The sequence below is a fragment of the Oncorhynchus nerka genome, linkage group LG7, assembly GCF_034236695.1.
Source record: "Oncorhynchus nerka isolate Pitt River linkage group LG7, Oner_Uvic_2.0, whole genome shotgun sequence".
In the NCBI taxonomy this organism is placed as follows: domain Eukaryota; kingdom Metazoa; phylum Chordata; class Actinopteri; order Salmoniformes; family Salmonidae; genus Oncorhynchus; species Oncorhynchus nerka.
Window position 1 is genome coordinate 88,653,912 of NC_088402.1, and position 18,236 is coordinate 88,672,147.

General features: G+C 42.6%; 1 protein-coding gene across 1 annotated transcript in view; it reads right to left on the reverse strand.

The window, feature by feature from the left end:
- Nucleotides 1-14,697, reverse strand: part of LOC115132532 (sortilin-like) — a 28,414-nt gene extending 13,717 nt beyond the window's left edge. Inside the window, exons 1-7 of the mRNA XM_029665273.2 lie at nt 14,145-14,697; nt 6,512-6,571; nt 5,356-5,429; nt 5,145-5,247; nt 4,690-4,851; nt 4,167-4,240; nt 244-293 (exon numbers count right to left, since the gene is read on the reverse strand). Coding sequence (XP_029521133.1) covers nt 244-293; nt 4,167-4,240; nt 4,690-4,851; nt 5,145-5,247; nt 5,356-5,429; nt 6,512-6,571; nt 14,145-14,405 — 784 coding nt within the window. The 5' untranslated portion in view covers nt 14,406-14,697. The remainder of the gene's footprint in view (nt 1-243; nt 294-4,166; nt 4,241-4,689; nt 4,852-5,144; nt 5,248-5,355; nt 5,430-6,511; nt 6,572-14,144) is intronic.
- Between the last annotated feature and the right edge of the window lie 3,539 nt (nt 14,698-18,236).

The following is an 18,236-nucleotide window of genomic DNA, read 5'->3' on the forward strand; positions in this document are numbered from 1 at the left end:
CAACGACTAGAGACTACAACGACTAGAGAGACTACAACGACTAGAGAGACTACAACGACTAGAGAGACTACAACGACTAGAGAGACTACAACGACTAGAGACTACAACGACTAGAGAGACTACAACGACTAGACTACAGCGACTAGACTACAACGACTAGACTACAATGACTAGAGAGACTATTACGAATATAGAGACATTCTAGAATTTATCAGCTATTGAATGGGTGTCAGTGTCACTTACTGCAGGATCCATTGAGGCTGGTGGTGAAGAATATGTTACTGTCCATCCCCCTGGAAACAGAGAAGACGACAAGCTGTCACCACACATTACTAGCCTTTGTAAACATTCATTTTAAAATGTAACTAGGCAAGTCAGTTAAGAACAAATTCTTATTTACAATGACGGCCTACCGGGGAACAGTGGGTTAACGTCCTTGTTCAGAATGACAGATTATTTGACCTTGTCCACTTGGGGATTCAAACCAGCAACCTTTCGGTTACTGGCCCAACGCTCTAACCATTAGGCTACCTGCCGCTTTACCCAAACAAGTTTAGTTGCTAGTACAACACCAAGATCACTGTTTTCAATGTATACTGGCCTGATATAGTTTGGGACACACTGGTACAGCTGGAGATATGATGGAAGTTGAGACAGGCTGCAGAGACAAACAGCTGATCCTGTTGTCCTAAAAGGACCTTGGTGACTTGCGTTATCGTCGTGGTTACAGTTTAATCACACATTCCCTCCCACATACAGTACATACTGTACAGCCAAGCCGTTCTCAAATATCTACTTTTCTGTGTTTGTCTTCAGAAAGTCTTGTCATGCCATAGTTAAGTTTGACCTATATTCCTGTGTTTCTATCAAGTTTAGGTCTTTAGGGACTGGGAGAAGAGGCTGGGTGGTGTGATATTGCTGTGTGTGTGTGTGTGTGTGTGTACTGTACACTACTTGTGACGCTCTGGGTGTCGCAGCGCTAGAAAGTGAACCAGCGAGGGTAAACAAACACTCAACAGCTACTACTGACGCCCTTTCATCACAATGCAGGCAGAACCAGGAAATACCTCTACATAAAAATAGAGCTTGTGCGGGGTAGGGCTTGGCCCAGAGAACACATAGTCAAACACTAACATAATTGCAATTCCAGTTTACTGCCTGCTTTTACAGTGTGTGTTTTACGGTGTGTATGGTGCCCTGATAACAGTCGGGGCAATATTGATGTTTATTTAGTATGTTTATTCAACATATTGCATCTAAAAACTAATCAGCTAGCTGATAGGATCTCTATGAATAGACCTATTAAATTACTAGAGGGACTAAACCCTCAAAGTTCCATAAATGGGTGAAAATGGCAGCCATCTTGGTCAGGGAGAAATCCAAAACCAGTCAAATTGGATTGAATGGCAGTAGAGGCATTGGTGATGCAATTCCTGCTTTTACTGATGCAGGACAATAAAAGTAAGGCATGTGAAGTATCGCAGATTGTGTAATGGAATTATAGTCAACCTAGGATATTGTCATATAATTACAAATACAGTTTATACATGTTTTAAACACATTTTCTATATAAATAGCCTCTAAAAAATATATGTTAACAGACCATAAATGTCTCAGATTGTGTTTTCTTGGAAAGCTGCAAGTGCTATTATATGATACAATATCAGTACTTGTTGGATTTACAACTTTATACAAAATATATATATATATATTTGTGTTACAGTGAAATGTGTTGTTTTACAGGGTCAGCCATAGTAGTATGGCAACCCTGAAACAAATTAGGGTTAAGTGCCTTGCACAAGGGCACACCGACAGATCTTTCACCTTGTTGACTCGGGTTTTCAATCCAGCAACATTTCAGTTACTGGCCCAATGCTCGAACCGCCAGACTACCTGACCATACTGGCTACCTGCCAGTCTAAATCCTGTCATAAACTTAGTCGAGCCAGTGTACGGCTGTGTATTGACTGCATTGTTAGAATGGAATATTGGCATATTGGCAGTTAATTAGAAATATTTATGGACTCATTCCTCTAGCTAACGTACATATAGTGCAGATACATTCTTCACATTCATTGTTTTAAACAATGTCTTAGCACAGCACTGGCAAAACGTGGTCGACCATCACTCTGACCAATATATCTGACCTTTGAACCCTCATAAGAAGGTTCATATCCGTTTTAGTATTCAAATTCTATGGGTTTATTCAACATCTACAACTAATCAGCTAGCTGCCCGAGGGAGCAGAAGTCAAGCTAATATAATTCCACCAAATCAACCACAGGGACTGAGCTATAGTTAAGAGAGGGAATGAACGTACAGTTCAGTGGTCATTATAGGAACTCAAAACAGACCAATGGGATAACTGGCTGCTAATAGTTCCTAACTCTTACAAACTCTTACCCTGTGGGCAGCCATGTAAGGATCTTCTGCTACTCTAGTACTATATCTTTACCCAAAGTTGATGTCTCTTTGCTATATATATATATATCTTTACCCAAAGTTGATGTCTCTTTGCTATATATATATATATCTTTACCCAAAGTTGATGTCTCTTTGCTATATATATATATATATATATATATCTTTACCCAAAGTTGATGTCTCTTTGCTATATATATATATATATATCTTTACCCAAAGTTGATGTCTCTTTGCTATATATATATATATATATATCTTTACCCAAAGTTGATGTCTCTTTGCTATATATATATATATATCTTTACCCAAAGTTGATGTCTCTTTGCTATATATATATATATATCTTTACCCAAAGTTGATGTCTCTTTGCTATATATATATATCTTTACCCAAAGTTGATGTCTCTTTGCTATATATATATATATCTTTACCCAAAGTTGATGTCTCTTTGCTATATATATATATATCTTTACCCAAAGTTGATGTCTCTTTGCTATATATATATATATCTTTACCCAAAGTTGATGTCTCTTTGCTATATATATATATCTTTACCCAAAGTTGATGTCTCTTTGCTATATATATATATCTTTACCCAAAGTTGATGTCTCTTTGCCATATATATATATCTTTACCCAAAGTTGATGTCTCTTTGCCATATATATCTCTTTACCCAAAGTTGATGTCTCTTTGCCATATATATCTCTTTACCCAAAGTTGATGTCTCTTTGCTATATATCTCTTTACCCAAAGTTGATGTCTCTTTGCTATATATCTCTTTACCCAAAGTTGATGTCTCTTTGCTATATATCTCTTTACCCAAAGTTGATGTCTCTTTGCTATATATATATATATATATATCTTTACCCAAAGTTGATGTCTCTTTGCCATATATATATATCTTTACCCAAAGTTGATGTCTCTTTGCTATATATATATATATCTTTACCCAAAGTTGATGTCTCTTTGCTATATATATATATATCTTTACCCAAAGTTGATGTCTCTTTGCTATATATATATATCTTTACCCAAAGTTGATGTCTCTTTGCTATATATATATATCTTTACCCAAAGTTGATGTCTCTTTGCCATATATATATATCTTTACCCAAAGTTGATGTCTCTTTGCTATATATCTCTTTACCCAAAGTTGATGTCTCTTTGCCATATATATCTCTTTACCCAAAGTTGATGTCTCTTTGCTATATATCTCTTTACCCAAAGTTGATGTCTCTTTGCTATATATCTCTTTACCCAAAGTTGATGTCTCTTTGCTATATATCTCTTTACCCAAAGTTGATGTCTCTTTGCTATATATCTCTTTACCCAAAGTTGATGTCTCTTTGCTATATATCTCTTTACCCAAAGTTGATGTCTCTTTGCTATTTATCTTTACCCAAAGTTGATGTCTCTTTGCTATATATCTTTACCCAAAGTTGATGTCTCTTTGCTATATATCTTTACCCAAAGTTGATGACTCTTTGCTATATATCTTTACCCAAAGTTGATGTCTCTTTGCTATATATCTTTACCCAAAGTTGATGACTCTTTGCTATATATCTTTACCCAAAGTTGATGTCTCTTTGCTATATATCTTTACCCAAAGTTGATGTCTCTTTGCTATATATCTTTACCCAAAGTTGATGTCTCTTTGCTATATATCTTTACCCAAAGTTGATGTCTCTTTACTACACACACATCTATCTATCTATCTATCTATCTCTCTTGTAGTCTCTTACCATTTGAACAGACACACCATGTCATGGATCTTCCTCCAGTTCTCTCCAAAGTCCTCTGACAGCCAGAGATCGTCCTGTAAAGGGACAATTTTCAGATTTCTAGATCAACAAATGCAGTAAAAAGTACAGTAAATGTAAACTCCTCCCCCAAAATAAAGTGTAATGTTTGTATTCAGTCTTGTGTCAGGTGAACTGTTGTGTCCTCAACTTTTCCCATGATCTCCAAACTGTTCCCATTCACTTGCTACCACACTCATGTATATGTTTCTCATATTTCTTCTGTAAAAAAAAACATTTCAATTTAGCTCTAAAATAAAGTGATTTAGACAGAGAGGATTGGAACAGCTCCTATCAACCCTGAGAGGTAAATGATGAGGCTGACTAGACCACTGGTGTTGTAAAAGTACTGATAAGTTGTGTGTGTCGATGGGTCTGGGGTTTTAGGAGAAGTAAGAACACTTTGTAGTACTCCTCACCCTCCACACGCCCCCTGACCCCTGACCCCCCCACCCCCCAGACTCACAGTGTTGCTGATAACCAGGAGAACGTTGGCATCTCTGGGGTTGTATGTGATCTGCATCAGGGGGTTGAAGGGAAGGTCCTGCTGCTCAAAGCTGTTCCCAAAGTCTCTGGAGATAAAGATACGAGATCCCAGGCTGCCAGACATGTCACCTGTCAGGATCACCTGAGAGGAGCAGGACAGGCAAACCAAATGATGATATGTCCCATTGAACTCATAGAACTATTCTGAACATTGAACAGTGGTCTACAACATCACACGTCTTTTGATACATTAGGGAGATATAACATATTATAAGCTTTGATACGTGACAGTAAAGGTTTATACATGCTTAGAAAACAAACAAAGTTATACCTGCAGTCTTTCAGTAAAGTGTTGCCATTACTTTCAGAAGCGTTTCTTCTAGAACATGCCATTAACACATAAGATAGTTCACAGGTTCTAAAAAGGCATCTTACCTTCCCAGAGTTCTCTGGTCCGATGGCGATGCCGAACTCTGTCCTGATGAAAGTGTTTTTGATGAGGTTTGTGACATCCTGGAACGACTTCCCATAGTTCTCACTGAGGAAGCAAACTTAATATTCAACAACTCATCAGCTCAAATAATATCTGGCTATATTTTACCACAGAAAATCTTTGACAACTGGTGATGAATCAGTCTGTTCTTACCTTCGATAGAGTTTGGACTGGGCGAATCTCAACATGAAGAATGGAACCTGGAATGTTGTCAAAGCCAGGATGACCTGTACAGAAAAAGTCTAGCTTTAGGACTAGTATAGAGCGCCCGTGAGGACTGGTGTAGAGCGCCCGTAAGGACTGGTATAGAGCGCCCGTAAGGACTGGTATAGAGCGCCCGTAAGGACTGGTATAGAGCGCCCGTAAGGACTGGTATAGAGCGCCCGTAAGGACTGGTATAGAGCGCCCGTAAGGACTGGTATAGAGCGCCCGTAAGGACTGGTATAGAGCGCCCGTAAGGACTGGTATAGAGCGCCCGTAAGGACTGGTATAGAGCGCCCGTAAGGACGGGTATAGAGCGCCCGTAAGGACTGGTATAGAGCGCCCGTAAGGACTGGTGTAGAGCGCCCGTAAGGACTGGTGTAGAGCGCCCGTAAGGACTGGTGTAGAGCGCCCGTAAAGACTGGTGTAGAGCGCCCGTAAGGACTGGTGTAGAGCGCCCGTAAGGACTGGTGTAGAGCGCCCGTAAGGACTGGTATAGAGCGCCCGTAAGGACTGGTATAGAGCGCCCGTAAGGACTGGTATAGAGCGCCCGTAAGGACTGGTATAGAGCGCCCGTAAGGACTGGTATAGAGCGCCCATAAGGACTGGTATAGAGCGCCCGTGAGGACTGGTATAGAGCGCCCGTGAGGACTGGTATAGAGCGCCAGTAAGGACTGGTATAGAGCGCCCGTAAGGACTGGTATAGAGCGCCCGTAAGGACTGGTATAGAGCGCCCGTAAGGACTGGTATAGAGCACCCGTAAGGACTGGTATAGAGCGCCCGTAAGGACTGGTATAGAGCGCCCGTAAGGACTGGTATAGAGCGCCCGTAAGGACTGGTGTAGAGCGCCCGTAAGGACTGGTATAGAGCGCCCGTAAGGACTGGTATAGAGCGCCCGTGAGGACTGGTATAGAGCGCCCGTAAGGACTGGTATAGAGCGCCCGTAAGGACTGGTATAGAGCGCCCGTAAGGACTGGTATAGAGCACCCGTAAGGATAATTCTATTATACTTATATTCCATCTATAAGTTTGAGAGCCCGGTTTGACATAACGATCATTTAGTTATATCGGTCAGTACGGGGACAGAATGGAACACGGTAAAACTCACCCCGGTGGCGTCTCCAACCCAGGCCAGTGACACGGACCCACTCAGGTCATTGAAGGAATACTGAGAGGAAAAGAGAGAAAAGCAGACATGTTCTGGTTATTGTTCACAGACGGATATCCATCACAACATCATGTATAAGAGGCAAGCCGTCACATTACTCACGCAGTGTGTGAGTCATCCAGAAATGGTTTAATTCATACATGATCTTTACTATTACCAGCAGTGGATCTGATAATGTAGGCCTCATATAGTAATGAAGGATAATGCAATAAAGTAATTCCCCTAATCTGATTTTAAAGTGTCCACATACAAGTAGCTCCAGTAGAATGTGTTCACCCAGCCGTCTCCCTAATACTGTACCATACCTCTACCTCCCTAATACTATACCATACCTCTACCTCCCTAATACTATACCTCTACCTCCCTAATACCGTACCATACCTCTACCTCCCTAATACCGTACCATACCTCTACCTCCCTAATACTGTACCATACCTCTACCTCCCTAATACTATACCATACCTCTACCTCCCTAATACTATACCATACCTCTACCTCCCTAATACCATACCATACCTCTACCTAGCTCCAGTAGAATGTTTTCACCCAGCCGTCTCCCTAATACTGTACCATACCTCTACCTCCCTAATACTATACCATACCTCTACCTCCCTAATACTATACCATACCTCTACCTCCCTAATACTATACCATACCTCTACCTCCCTAATACCATACCATACCTCTACCTCCCTAATACTATACCATACCTCTACCTCCCTAATACTATACCATACCTCTACCTCCCTAATACCATACCATACCTCTACCTAGCTCCAGTAGAATGTGTTCACCCAGCCGTGAACCTAATGCTGTACCATACCTCTCCCTCTCTAATGCTGTACCATACCTCTCCCTCTCCCAACCTAATGCTGTACCATACCTCTCCCTCTCTAATGCTGTACCATACCTCTCCCTCCCTAATGCTGTACCATACCTCTCCCTCTCTAATGCTGTACCATACCTCTCCCTCTCTAATGCTGTACCATACCTCTCACTCTCTAATGCTGTACCATACCTCTCCCTCTCCCAGCCTAATGCTGTACCATACCTCTCCCTCCCTAATGCTGTACCATACCTCTCCCTCTCTAATGCTGTACCATACCTCTCCCTCTCTAATGCTGTACCATACCTCTCCCTCTCCCAACCTAATGCTGTACCATACCTCTCTAATGCTGTACCATACCTCTCCCTCTCTCAACCTAATGCTGTACCATACCTCTCCCTCTCTAATGCTGTACCATACCTCTCCCAACCTAATGCTGTACCATACCTCTCCCTCTCCCAACCTAATGCTGTACCATACCTCTCCCTCTCTCAACCTAATGCTGTACCATACCTCTCCCTCTCTCAACCTAATGCTGTACCATACCTCTCTAATGCTGTACCATACCTCTCTAATGCTGTACCATACCTCTCTAATGCTGTACCATACCTCTCTAATGCTGTACCATACCTCTCCCTCCCTAATGCTGTACCATACCTCTCCCTCCCTAATGCTGTACCATACCTCTCCCTCCCTAATGCTGTACCATACCTCTCCCTCCCTAATGCTGTACCATACCTCTCCCTCCCTAATGCTGTACCATACCTCTCCCTCCCTAATGCTGTACCATACCTCTCCCTCCCTAATGCTGTACCATACCTCTCCCTCCCTAATGCTGTACCATACCTCTCCCTCTCTAATGCTGTACCATACCTCTCCCTCTCTAATGCTGTACCATACCTCTCCCTCCCTAATGCTGTACCATACCTCTCCCTCTCTAATGCTGTACCATACCTCTCCCTCTCTAATGCTGTACCATACCTCTCACTCCCTACCTAATGCTGTACCATACCTCTCACTCTCCCTCCCTAACACTGTACCATACCTCTCCCTCCCTAACGCTGTACCATACCTCTCCCTCCCTAACGCTGTACCATACCTCTCCCTCCCTAACGCTGTACCATACCTCTCCCTCCCTAACGCTGTACCATACCTCTCCCTCCCTAACGCTGTACCATACCTCTCCCTCCCTAACGCTGTACCATACATCTCCCTCTCTAATGCTGTACCATACCTCTCCCTCCCTAATACTGTACCATACCTCTCCCTCCCTAATGCTGTACAAGGCCCTTCTCCCCCGCTTGCACAGTCTGACAGGACGGCCAGCTCTAGGAGGAGTCTTGGCGGTTCCATACCTGTTCCATTTAAGCATGATGGAGGCCACTGTGTTCTTGGGGACCTTCAATGATGCAGAAATGTTTTGGTACCTTTCCCCAGATCTGTGCTTTGACACAGTCCTGTCTCGGGAACTCTACAGACAATATCTTTGACCTCATGGCTTGGGTTTTGCCTTTCCAAATCATGTCCAATCAATTGAATTTACCACAAGTGGACCCTGCTAAAGGGTCCACTTGTGGTAAAAAAACCCTCTGTAGTAGTGTAGTAGTTTATGTTTATATAGTTATTTATGCCACATAGCAACAATTAATATGGTTATATTATAAAGGGTATTTTTCTCCAACAGTAAATTTGCATCGAATTGCATCTTGGTGCACAGATTTGTTTACAGAAAACCTGTGTCAGAGGTGGTGAGCCTGCTCTTTTCCCACAGGTCCTGACGTGCCATTCGGGGTCTTTAGTCCTCCTCCTCTGACGCATGTCGAGCTGGCTGATGTAATTATCATGACATCACACACAGTCAGACATAGGGTCTTTAGTCCTCCTCCTCTGACGCATGTCGAGCTGGCTGATGTAATTATCATGACATCACACACAGTCAGACATAGGGTCTTTAGTCCTCCTCCTCTGACGCATGTCGAGCTGGCTGATGTAATTATCATGACATCACACGCAGTCAGACATAGGGTCTTTAGTCCTCCTCCTCTGACGCATGTCGAGCTGGCTGATGTAATTATCATGACATCACACACAGTCAGACATAGGGTCTTTAGTCCTCCTCCTCTGACGCATGTCGAGCTGGCTGATGTAATTATCATGACATCACACACAGTCAGACATAGGGTCTTTAGTCCTCCTCCTCTGACGCATGTCGAGCTGGCTGATGTAATTATCATGACATCACACGCAGTCAGACATAGGGTCTTTAGTCCTCCTCCTCTGACGCATGTCGAGCTGGCTGATGTAATTATCATGACATCACACACAGTCAGACATAGGGTCTTTAGTCCTCCTCCTCTGATGCATGTCGAGCTGGCTGATGTAATTATCATGACATCACACACAGTCAGATATAGGAGGAACGTATTATCTAGACATATTATAAATAAAAAAGGTACTAATTCCAACTAAATGTTTATACTAAATGCAATTTGTTGCTACTTGCGACAAGGACATCAAGAACTTGACATACACAAATTCTTAGCAGGAACTACGAACTAACTCAACGAGTTGTCTGTGGGTATGCTGTTTGTTTGCGGAGTAGAATGCGGATGCATTGGGTAGGACGTTGTTAAGCGGTCTATCTGTCCAGTGTTGACACAGCCGGATAGCAAGATAACCCTGCATCCAAAAGATATCTGTGATCCTAAAGTACACTATGTCCTTAGTTAGAGCTGGCTACACAGTGGTTGAGGACAACATCATTAAGAAAGACAGTCAGTCAAATGTATTTATAAAGTCCTTCTTATATCAGCTGATATCTCAAAGTGCTGTACAGAAACCCAGCTTAAAACCCCAAACAGCAAGCAATGCAGGTGTTGAAGCACGTTGGCTAGGAAAAACTCCCTAGAAAGGCCAGAACCAAGGAAGAAACCTAGAGAGGAACCAGGCTATGAGTGGCAAGAACTTCATAATATACTCCCAATTTTAAAATCACTTCTGCCTACAGTATAGGCCTACTGCATAGTCTAAATGTTAAGAATGTATAGTCAAGAACATAGCAATATGGGTCTAGCCCATAATGCATCTGTTCTACTGTATATTCTAAATGTTAAGAATGTACTCTCAAATGCAGAAACACTTTGCATGTGTGTATCTTGTAACCTAATTGCCAAACAACTGCACACACACACACTTCCCTTACAAAGAAACACTTCCTCGATACACACAGGCAATAGAAATTCATGAAAAACCAGATTGCCTTTTTAAAACCACCCATAGGCCTCCAGACACACGGAGGCAGATCACGAACACTAAGAAGTCAGGCCTAGTCAGAAGTATAGGTAGCAGAAGTCTATGAGTCACCTAAATTGCCAAACAAACACTAGGTTTCACCTGTTCTCTTATTGAAAAATAATGCTAATTTCCCCCTCTGTACACACTGAAGCAGAAAAATGAAAAGCAGGCAGTTAGGCCAGGCCTAGTATGAAGGACAGCAGCATCATCATTCCTAGGAGGAAATATAGGTCCTCCTAACCACTAGAGAACAGGTGAGAGACACATACAGCAGGCCTAGTATGAAGGACAGCAGCATCATCATCATTCCTAGGAGGAAATATAGGTCAGACTCCTAACCACTAGAGAACAGGTGAGAGACACATACAGCAGGCCTAGTATGAAGGACAGCAGCATCATCATTCCTAGGAGGAAATATAGGTCAGACTCCTAACCACTAGAGAACAGGTGAGAGACACATACAGCAGGCCTAGTATGAAGGACAGCAGCATCATCATTCCTAGGAGAAAATATAGGTCCTCCTAACCACTAGAGAACAGGTGAGAGACACATACAGCAGGCCTAGTATGAAGGACAGCAGCATCATCATTCCTAGGAGGAAATATAGGTCAGACTCCTAACCACTAGAGAACAGGTGAGAGACACATACAGCAGGCCTAGTATGAAGGACAGCAGCATCATCATCATTCCTAGGAGGAAATATAGGTCAGACTCTAACCACTAGAGAACAGGTGAGAGACACATACAGCAGGCCTAGTATGAAGGACAGCAGCATCATCATTCCTAGGAGGAAATATAGGTCAGACTCTAACCACCAGAGAACAGGTGAGAGACACATACAGCAGGCCTAGTATGAAGGACAGCAGCATCATCATTCCTAGGAGGAAATATAGGTCAGACTCCTAACCACTAGAGAACAAGTGAGAGACACATACAGCAGGCCTAGTATGAAGGACAGCAGCATCATCATTCCTAGGAGGAAATATAGGTCAGACTCCTAACCACCAGAGAACAGGTGAGAGACACATACAGCAGGCCTAGTATGAAGGACAGCAGCATCATCATTCCTAGGAGGAAATATAGGTCAGACTCCTAACCACTAGAGAACAGGTGAGAGACACATACAGCAGGCCTAGTATGAAGGACAGCAGCATCATCATTCCTAGGAGGAAATATAGGTCAGACTCCTAACCACTAGAGAACAGGTGAGAGACACATACAGCAGGCCTAGTATGAAGGACAGCAGCATCATCATTCCTAGGAGGAAATATAGGTCAGACTCCTAACCACTAGAGAACAGGTGAGAGACACATACAGCAGGCCTAGTATGAAGGACAGCAGCATCATCATTCCTAGGAGAAAATATAGGTCCTCCTAACCACTAGAGAACAGGTGAGAGACACATACAGCAGGCCTAGTATGAAGGACAGCAGCATCATCATTCCTAGGAGGAAATATAGGTCAGACTCCTAACCACTAGAGAACAGGTGAGAGACACATACAGCAGGCCTAGTATGAAGGACAGCAGCATCATCATCATTCCTAGGAGGAAATATAGGTCAGACTCCTAACCACTAGAGAACAGGTGAGAGACACATACAGCAGGCCTAGTATGAAGGACAGCAGCATCATCATTCCTAGGAGGAAATATAGGTCAGACTCCTAACCACCAGAGAACAGGTGAGAGACACATACAGCAGGCCTAGTATGAAGGACAGCAGCATCATCATTCCTAGGAGGAAATATAGGTCAGACTCCTAACCACTAGAGAACAAGTGAGAGACACATACAGCAGGCCTAGTATGAAGGACAGCAGCATCATCATTCCTAGGAGGAAATATAGGTCAGACTCCTAACCACCAGAGAACAGGTGAGAGACACATACAGCAGGCCTAGTATGAAGGACAGCAGCATCATCATTCCTAGGAGGAAATATAGGTCAGACTCCTAACCACTAGAGAACAGGTGAGAGACACATACAGCAGGCCTAGTATGAAGGACAGCAGCATCATCATTCCTAGGAGGAAATATAGGTCAGACTCCTAACCACTAGAGAACAGGTGAGAGACACATACAGCAGGCCTAGTATGAAGGACAGCAGCATCATCATTCCTAGGAGGAAATATAGGTCAGACTCCTAACCACTAGAGAACAGGTGAGAGACACATACAGCAGGGTCTGAAATGATTGACACCCTTTGATAAAGATAAGCAAATAATGACTGTATAAAATAAACAATTCAAATGCTAAGCTATTGTATGCTCAAATTATATTATACTAATACAATTTCTCTGAGAAATATATTTTGTTTAACAAGTAAAAAAGGTAGGGGTCCAAATTATTGACATGCTTAAAGATTCTTATAAATAAAGTAGTCAAAAGTTTAATATTTGGTCCCATATTCCTAGCACGCAATTACTACAATCAAGATTATGACTCTACAAATTAGTCTAAACACTTCTACATTAATGTGGATGCTACCATTATTAAGGGAAAATAGTGACTCCAAAAACAAAATGGCACGATACATTATTACCATTCATTGCAAAGCAAGCACAAACTTCTGAAACACAACCAAAACAAAACTGCAAATGCATCCAACAAGTTTGTAGATTCACAAGCTTGATGTCATCATTGAGCGCTAGAAATACAGGACCAAAATACTACACTTTGGACTACTTTATTTCAGAAGAATCTTTAGGGGTGTCAATAAATTTGACCCCTAACTTTTGGAGAAACACACCCCCCCCCCAAAAAAACTGACTTGTTAAACAATACCTCTTTCTCTGAGCAATTTAATTAATATAAAATAGCAATTTCCCCCAAAAGATTTGAGCATACAATAGCTCAGTATTTTAATTATAAATTTGACACATTATTGTTCATCAAGGGTGTCAATATTTTCGGGACCCCACTCTAAGTATGTGTGTACATACACTAACTAGACTGACTAGATAATGGCCTCAGTGCAGTTAGGGAAAGATACACCATTAGAATTGATCATTGTATACCTACTGTATTACAACTGTATTACAGACCAACTGGATGCGAAACTCACTAAAGATTCAACTTGATTCATGATTTACAGGTACCCTTAAACAATTAGCTACAGAGATGCTAAACTGAATATTAACCCGTAATCCTGCTCTGTATGGGGTTGAAGTAATCTTTAAATACAGTAGCCTACTTGTGTCAGTATCAACTGGCTTGGCTACAATTGAGTGAGCTGTGAAACATGACAGATTGGTCTCATGCAAGAAGCTGGCGAATAGATCATGTGTGGTTAGTTGCATGTTATCGGTTTAAAAAAAAAAATCAGCTGTACTGTTAAAACCCAAGTAATGTTCTTATTGTGAGGATAATTGTCCAGGTAACATGTCACCTGCAGAACATTAGCCTATTATACCGGTGAGAAGAGAAGTCAAACCGGACCTGCAGGGTTAATTAACTTACGGTGTGGGTGTTGTTAGTCAACTTGGTGTCGAATCCCTGGAGACTTTTACAGTCCTCTTGATCAGCGCTTCTCCTGCTCCGAATGTGTTCGGCTGATTCAGAGTCAAACTGGAATAATTCTACATCTGCAGTTCTCTTTTCGATATTCAAACTAGGATCTTTCACAAATGCATACTGTCCATTGTCTAGTCCTTTAAAATTATAAGCGGACGTCAAATGCTGGAATAAAAAAAGTAAAACACAGTGCGTTAGAATTCCCATACTCACTGTGCGCACAAAAAAAAACCTAGCTACTTTTTTATTGTAGGCTTTATTTTGTTATTCTAGTAATCCTGACTATAAATTGACGGTCGCTCCTGTTCGAACACGGCTACCGATGACATCAACAAAAACCAGTAGCCCTGACAGCGAATGGTAGCCTACTGCGGCTCTGTATCCTCTCCACCGACCGGTCATAAACTCCGTTTCTAAAAACAAATCAGGCGCATTAATTTGCCGAGATGCATTACGTCCAATTGTCCACCGTGCAACTGCATGGCCAGAAATTGTGTCAATGGCATTGAATTGGATAGCCCTTTGCAGACAGCCCACTGTGATTGGCTTTTCCTGTGTTTGACACGAGAAATTCGTCTTCTGATTGGTTAAGATCTCAATAGCACATCCCATCTCACAATAGCTTTGCCATGCTTGGTTGAGGGCACGACAGCTATTATATTATGGAATGATTTGTCCCTTCAGTGAGCTTGATCAATATTTGTTAATATGTATGATTCCGAATATGCAACAATTATCAAATGAAATATACATCAATAGGAATACATGTTTATAAGCATGCAAAACATGAGAAAAATAAACATGAGAAAACAGGTTTATGTAATGGCATAGCCAGCCTTGTTGTGTCAGGCTCTTTAGATATCAGGTGTAGTTCATGTGACCATGTTGGATCAGTGGGTGTAGTAGTAAACATATGGGGGGGACTGAAATCGATAAATCAATTAAAAAGGATGGTTGAGAAATAGCCAATTAAAAAGGATGGTTGAGAAGAATTGTAAAGGTCCTGTTAATATCCTTGCCTTAGATGTTTCCAAACGGAACCAAGTGAAAGTAGTCAAATAGAATCCAAGGCTCTCAACAACAACATAACCAAAATTATTGTGTCATTATCCCCTTCTCAAATGCTTCAATGGTTCTGCATTTTGAAACAACAACACAGGCGTGGCACTTCCACAGATCAAAAGAGTGTAGAGCCCATGGCATGATGAGTGACAGGCTGAGAGAGGATGAACATTTGGACATAGCCAGAGATTATCAGATATACTCAGCTTGAATAAACCCTCAGTAAACAGCAAACAGGCTGTCTGTCTGTCTGGTCACTCGCCTGTCCTGTACTGTCGGTCTGTCTGTCTGGCCACTCGCCTGCCTTGTCTGTCTGTCTGTCTGTCTGGCCACTCGTCTGTCTGTCTGTCTGTCTGTCTGTCTGTCTGTCTGTCTGTCTGTCTGTCTGTCTGTCTGGCCACTCGCCTGCCCTGTCGGTCTGTCTGTCTGTCTGGCCACTCACCTGCCTTGTCTGTCTGTCTGTCTGGCCACTCGCCTGCCCTGTCGGTCTGTCTGTCTGGCCACTCGCCTGCCCTGTCTGTTTGTCTGTCTGGCCACTCGCCTGCCTTGTCTGTCTGTCTGTCTGTCTGGCCACTCGCCTGTCTAATGGGCTGCCTGTCCATACATCATTCCATAGGCTAAATTGATAGAGGTGCTGGCAAGGGTGGGTCATTCAGATCAAAAGTTAAACCTTGCCTATTTGACCCTACTATGCTCTCCTGTTTGTTCCTGAAATAACTCACATAAGAGCGTCATTTGTTCACCGTACGCAACCTTAAATTAGATTTAATTCATTTTACGAGATGGAGTGGGTCAGAAGCAGATTTTAAATGTGCCATGTGATGAGACACCCCTTGTGACAGGGTGAACCCATGACTGGACATCATGTGGTGTTGGAGAGAAAGAAAGGACTGGAGTCTCTCGCCAGCCAGCTGGCTTTAAAATGCAGTGAACACCACAACCACGGGATCTTCACCGACACCTATCCCTCTTCCCAGGCAGCGGAACGTCGAGCCCGATGGAAGACATTCTAGAGCCGTCCAGAGTTTTAGAATGCTGAGTCAGGCAGCGGAACGTCGAGCCCGATGGAAGACATTCTAGAGCCGTCCAGAGTTTTAGAATGCTGAGTCAGGCAGCGGAACGTCGAGCCCGATGGAAGACATTCTAGAGTCGTCCAGAGTTTTAGAATGCTGAGTCAGGCAGCGGACCGTCGAGCCCGATGGAAGACATTCTAGAGTCGTCCAGAGTTTCAGAATGCTGAGTCACATTCCACTCCTGGAATAGTTCCACAACAAGTCACTAAGAGGACGGGAGGATGGAAAGGAGGAGAGGTACATTCACACTACCAGTGTTGTGTATATGAGCCGCAGAGCATCATGGGAGTTGTGTGTGTTGAGATGAGCGTGTTCATATAAATAGTTTAACTGAATTCCTGTCTCCCGTCTCATCATTATTTAATTGGTATAAAGACGTGGTTATGAAACCCACAAGACATAACAACCAGGATGATGAAAACTCTAGCCAGCTGATGTTAGAGGAGTTAACATCCATCCAATCCCCAACAATAGTTTCAGGCAGATGTTACATGTTGGTTTCAACTGTTCATTTTGATCCCATGTTGTCACGCCCGCGCAAACATGTGTATAGTGAAAACATAAACATAACAGTTCCAGAACTCCAAATGGTCAAGATAAACAACATGGGTCAGACAAACCTGTTTGGCTACCTGACTAATTTTCTGACCCGTTCTGTAAACCTGATCCTAACCACAGTCTCTTGAGAATTTAGATGACAGTGATGATAACCCTGCTACAGCCTGTGTGATCTGTTGTCCAAAAACATTGCAACATCCAAACAGTCAGAGAGGATCCACACAATCCCCACCCGTAGTCGATTGAGTGTATTTTTCCCCAAATTGTGTTGGGACTCTCGATACCATTTCTAAGCCCACTATTTAACATCTGCTGGTGACAATAGTTTCAGAACTAGAGACAGGAGGACAGACACACGGTAATCAAACAACATGAGCCAGATATACTGAAACTGTTTAAGTTGGTGAACCAGAACCAAAACTTGACCCCTCTCTCTCTCTCTCTCTCTCTCTCTCTCTCTCTCTCTCTCTCTCTCTCTCTCTCTCTCTCTCTCTCTCTCTCTCTCTCTGATTCACTATTAACAAAAAGCAAAGCAACCGGTCTGGCAAGGCCATTCGACCGAAGCTCACAGCAGCACACTGATCTGCAGAGCAGCATTCCCGTGAGATGGAACCTATGTCCCAAATGGAACCCTATTAACTACAAAGTGCACTACTTTTGGTCAAAGGTGGTGCACTACGTAGAGAAAAGTGTGCCATTTGGGACGTATCCCCAGAACTGTACAATACACAGGCAACTCCTCCCCCACGGCCCCAGAATGGCCACCCAGTCAACTGTCAGAAGGTGGAGAACAAAGAAACTCTTATTCCTTCTTGGAGATGTGCTCCACGATATGAAGACTGTGACTGTGCACTTTGTAACAATACTTCCTGGTCTGGACACAAGGTGGGCTAGGCTTTTGTGTTCAGGGAGAAACCAGTGAATTGAGTCATAGATATTAGAGTAAGGAAGGTTCGTCACTGAAGTTGGTCGACTTGTTCAACAGAGGACATAGTGATCAATATTGTGAATAACGTTTTATTGTCATGCATCTGTCTTTAATATGTCATGAGTAAACCGATTAGCCTACCTACTTCATAACTGACTAACTGTCAATAACTGGAAAGAGTAGATATGGGACAGAACTGTTAGAGGTTAGTTATAAAACAGTCTAATCTTCTGATATGAATGACAATTTCATCAAATACATTTGCCTTGCTGTATGTAGAAATAGCGCCCCCTTGTGATGAAGAGCTGCCTGTCTCCTTGACATTATTTAGTGTGGTAACACAGCACACCTATGACCATAGTGATCGGGGGCATTTCCAATTTAAATTCAGTCATATCAGGCATTTAAATCCCATGC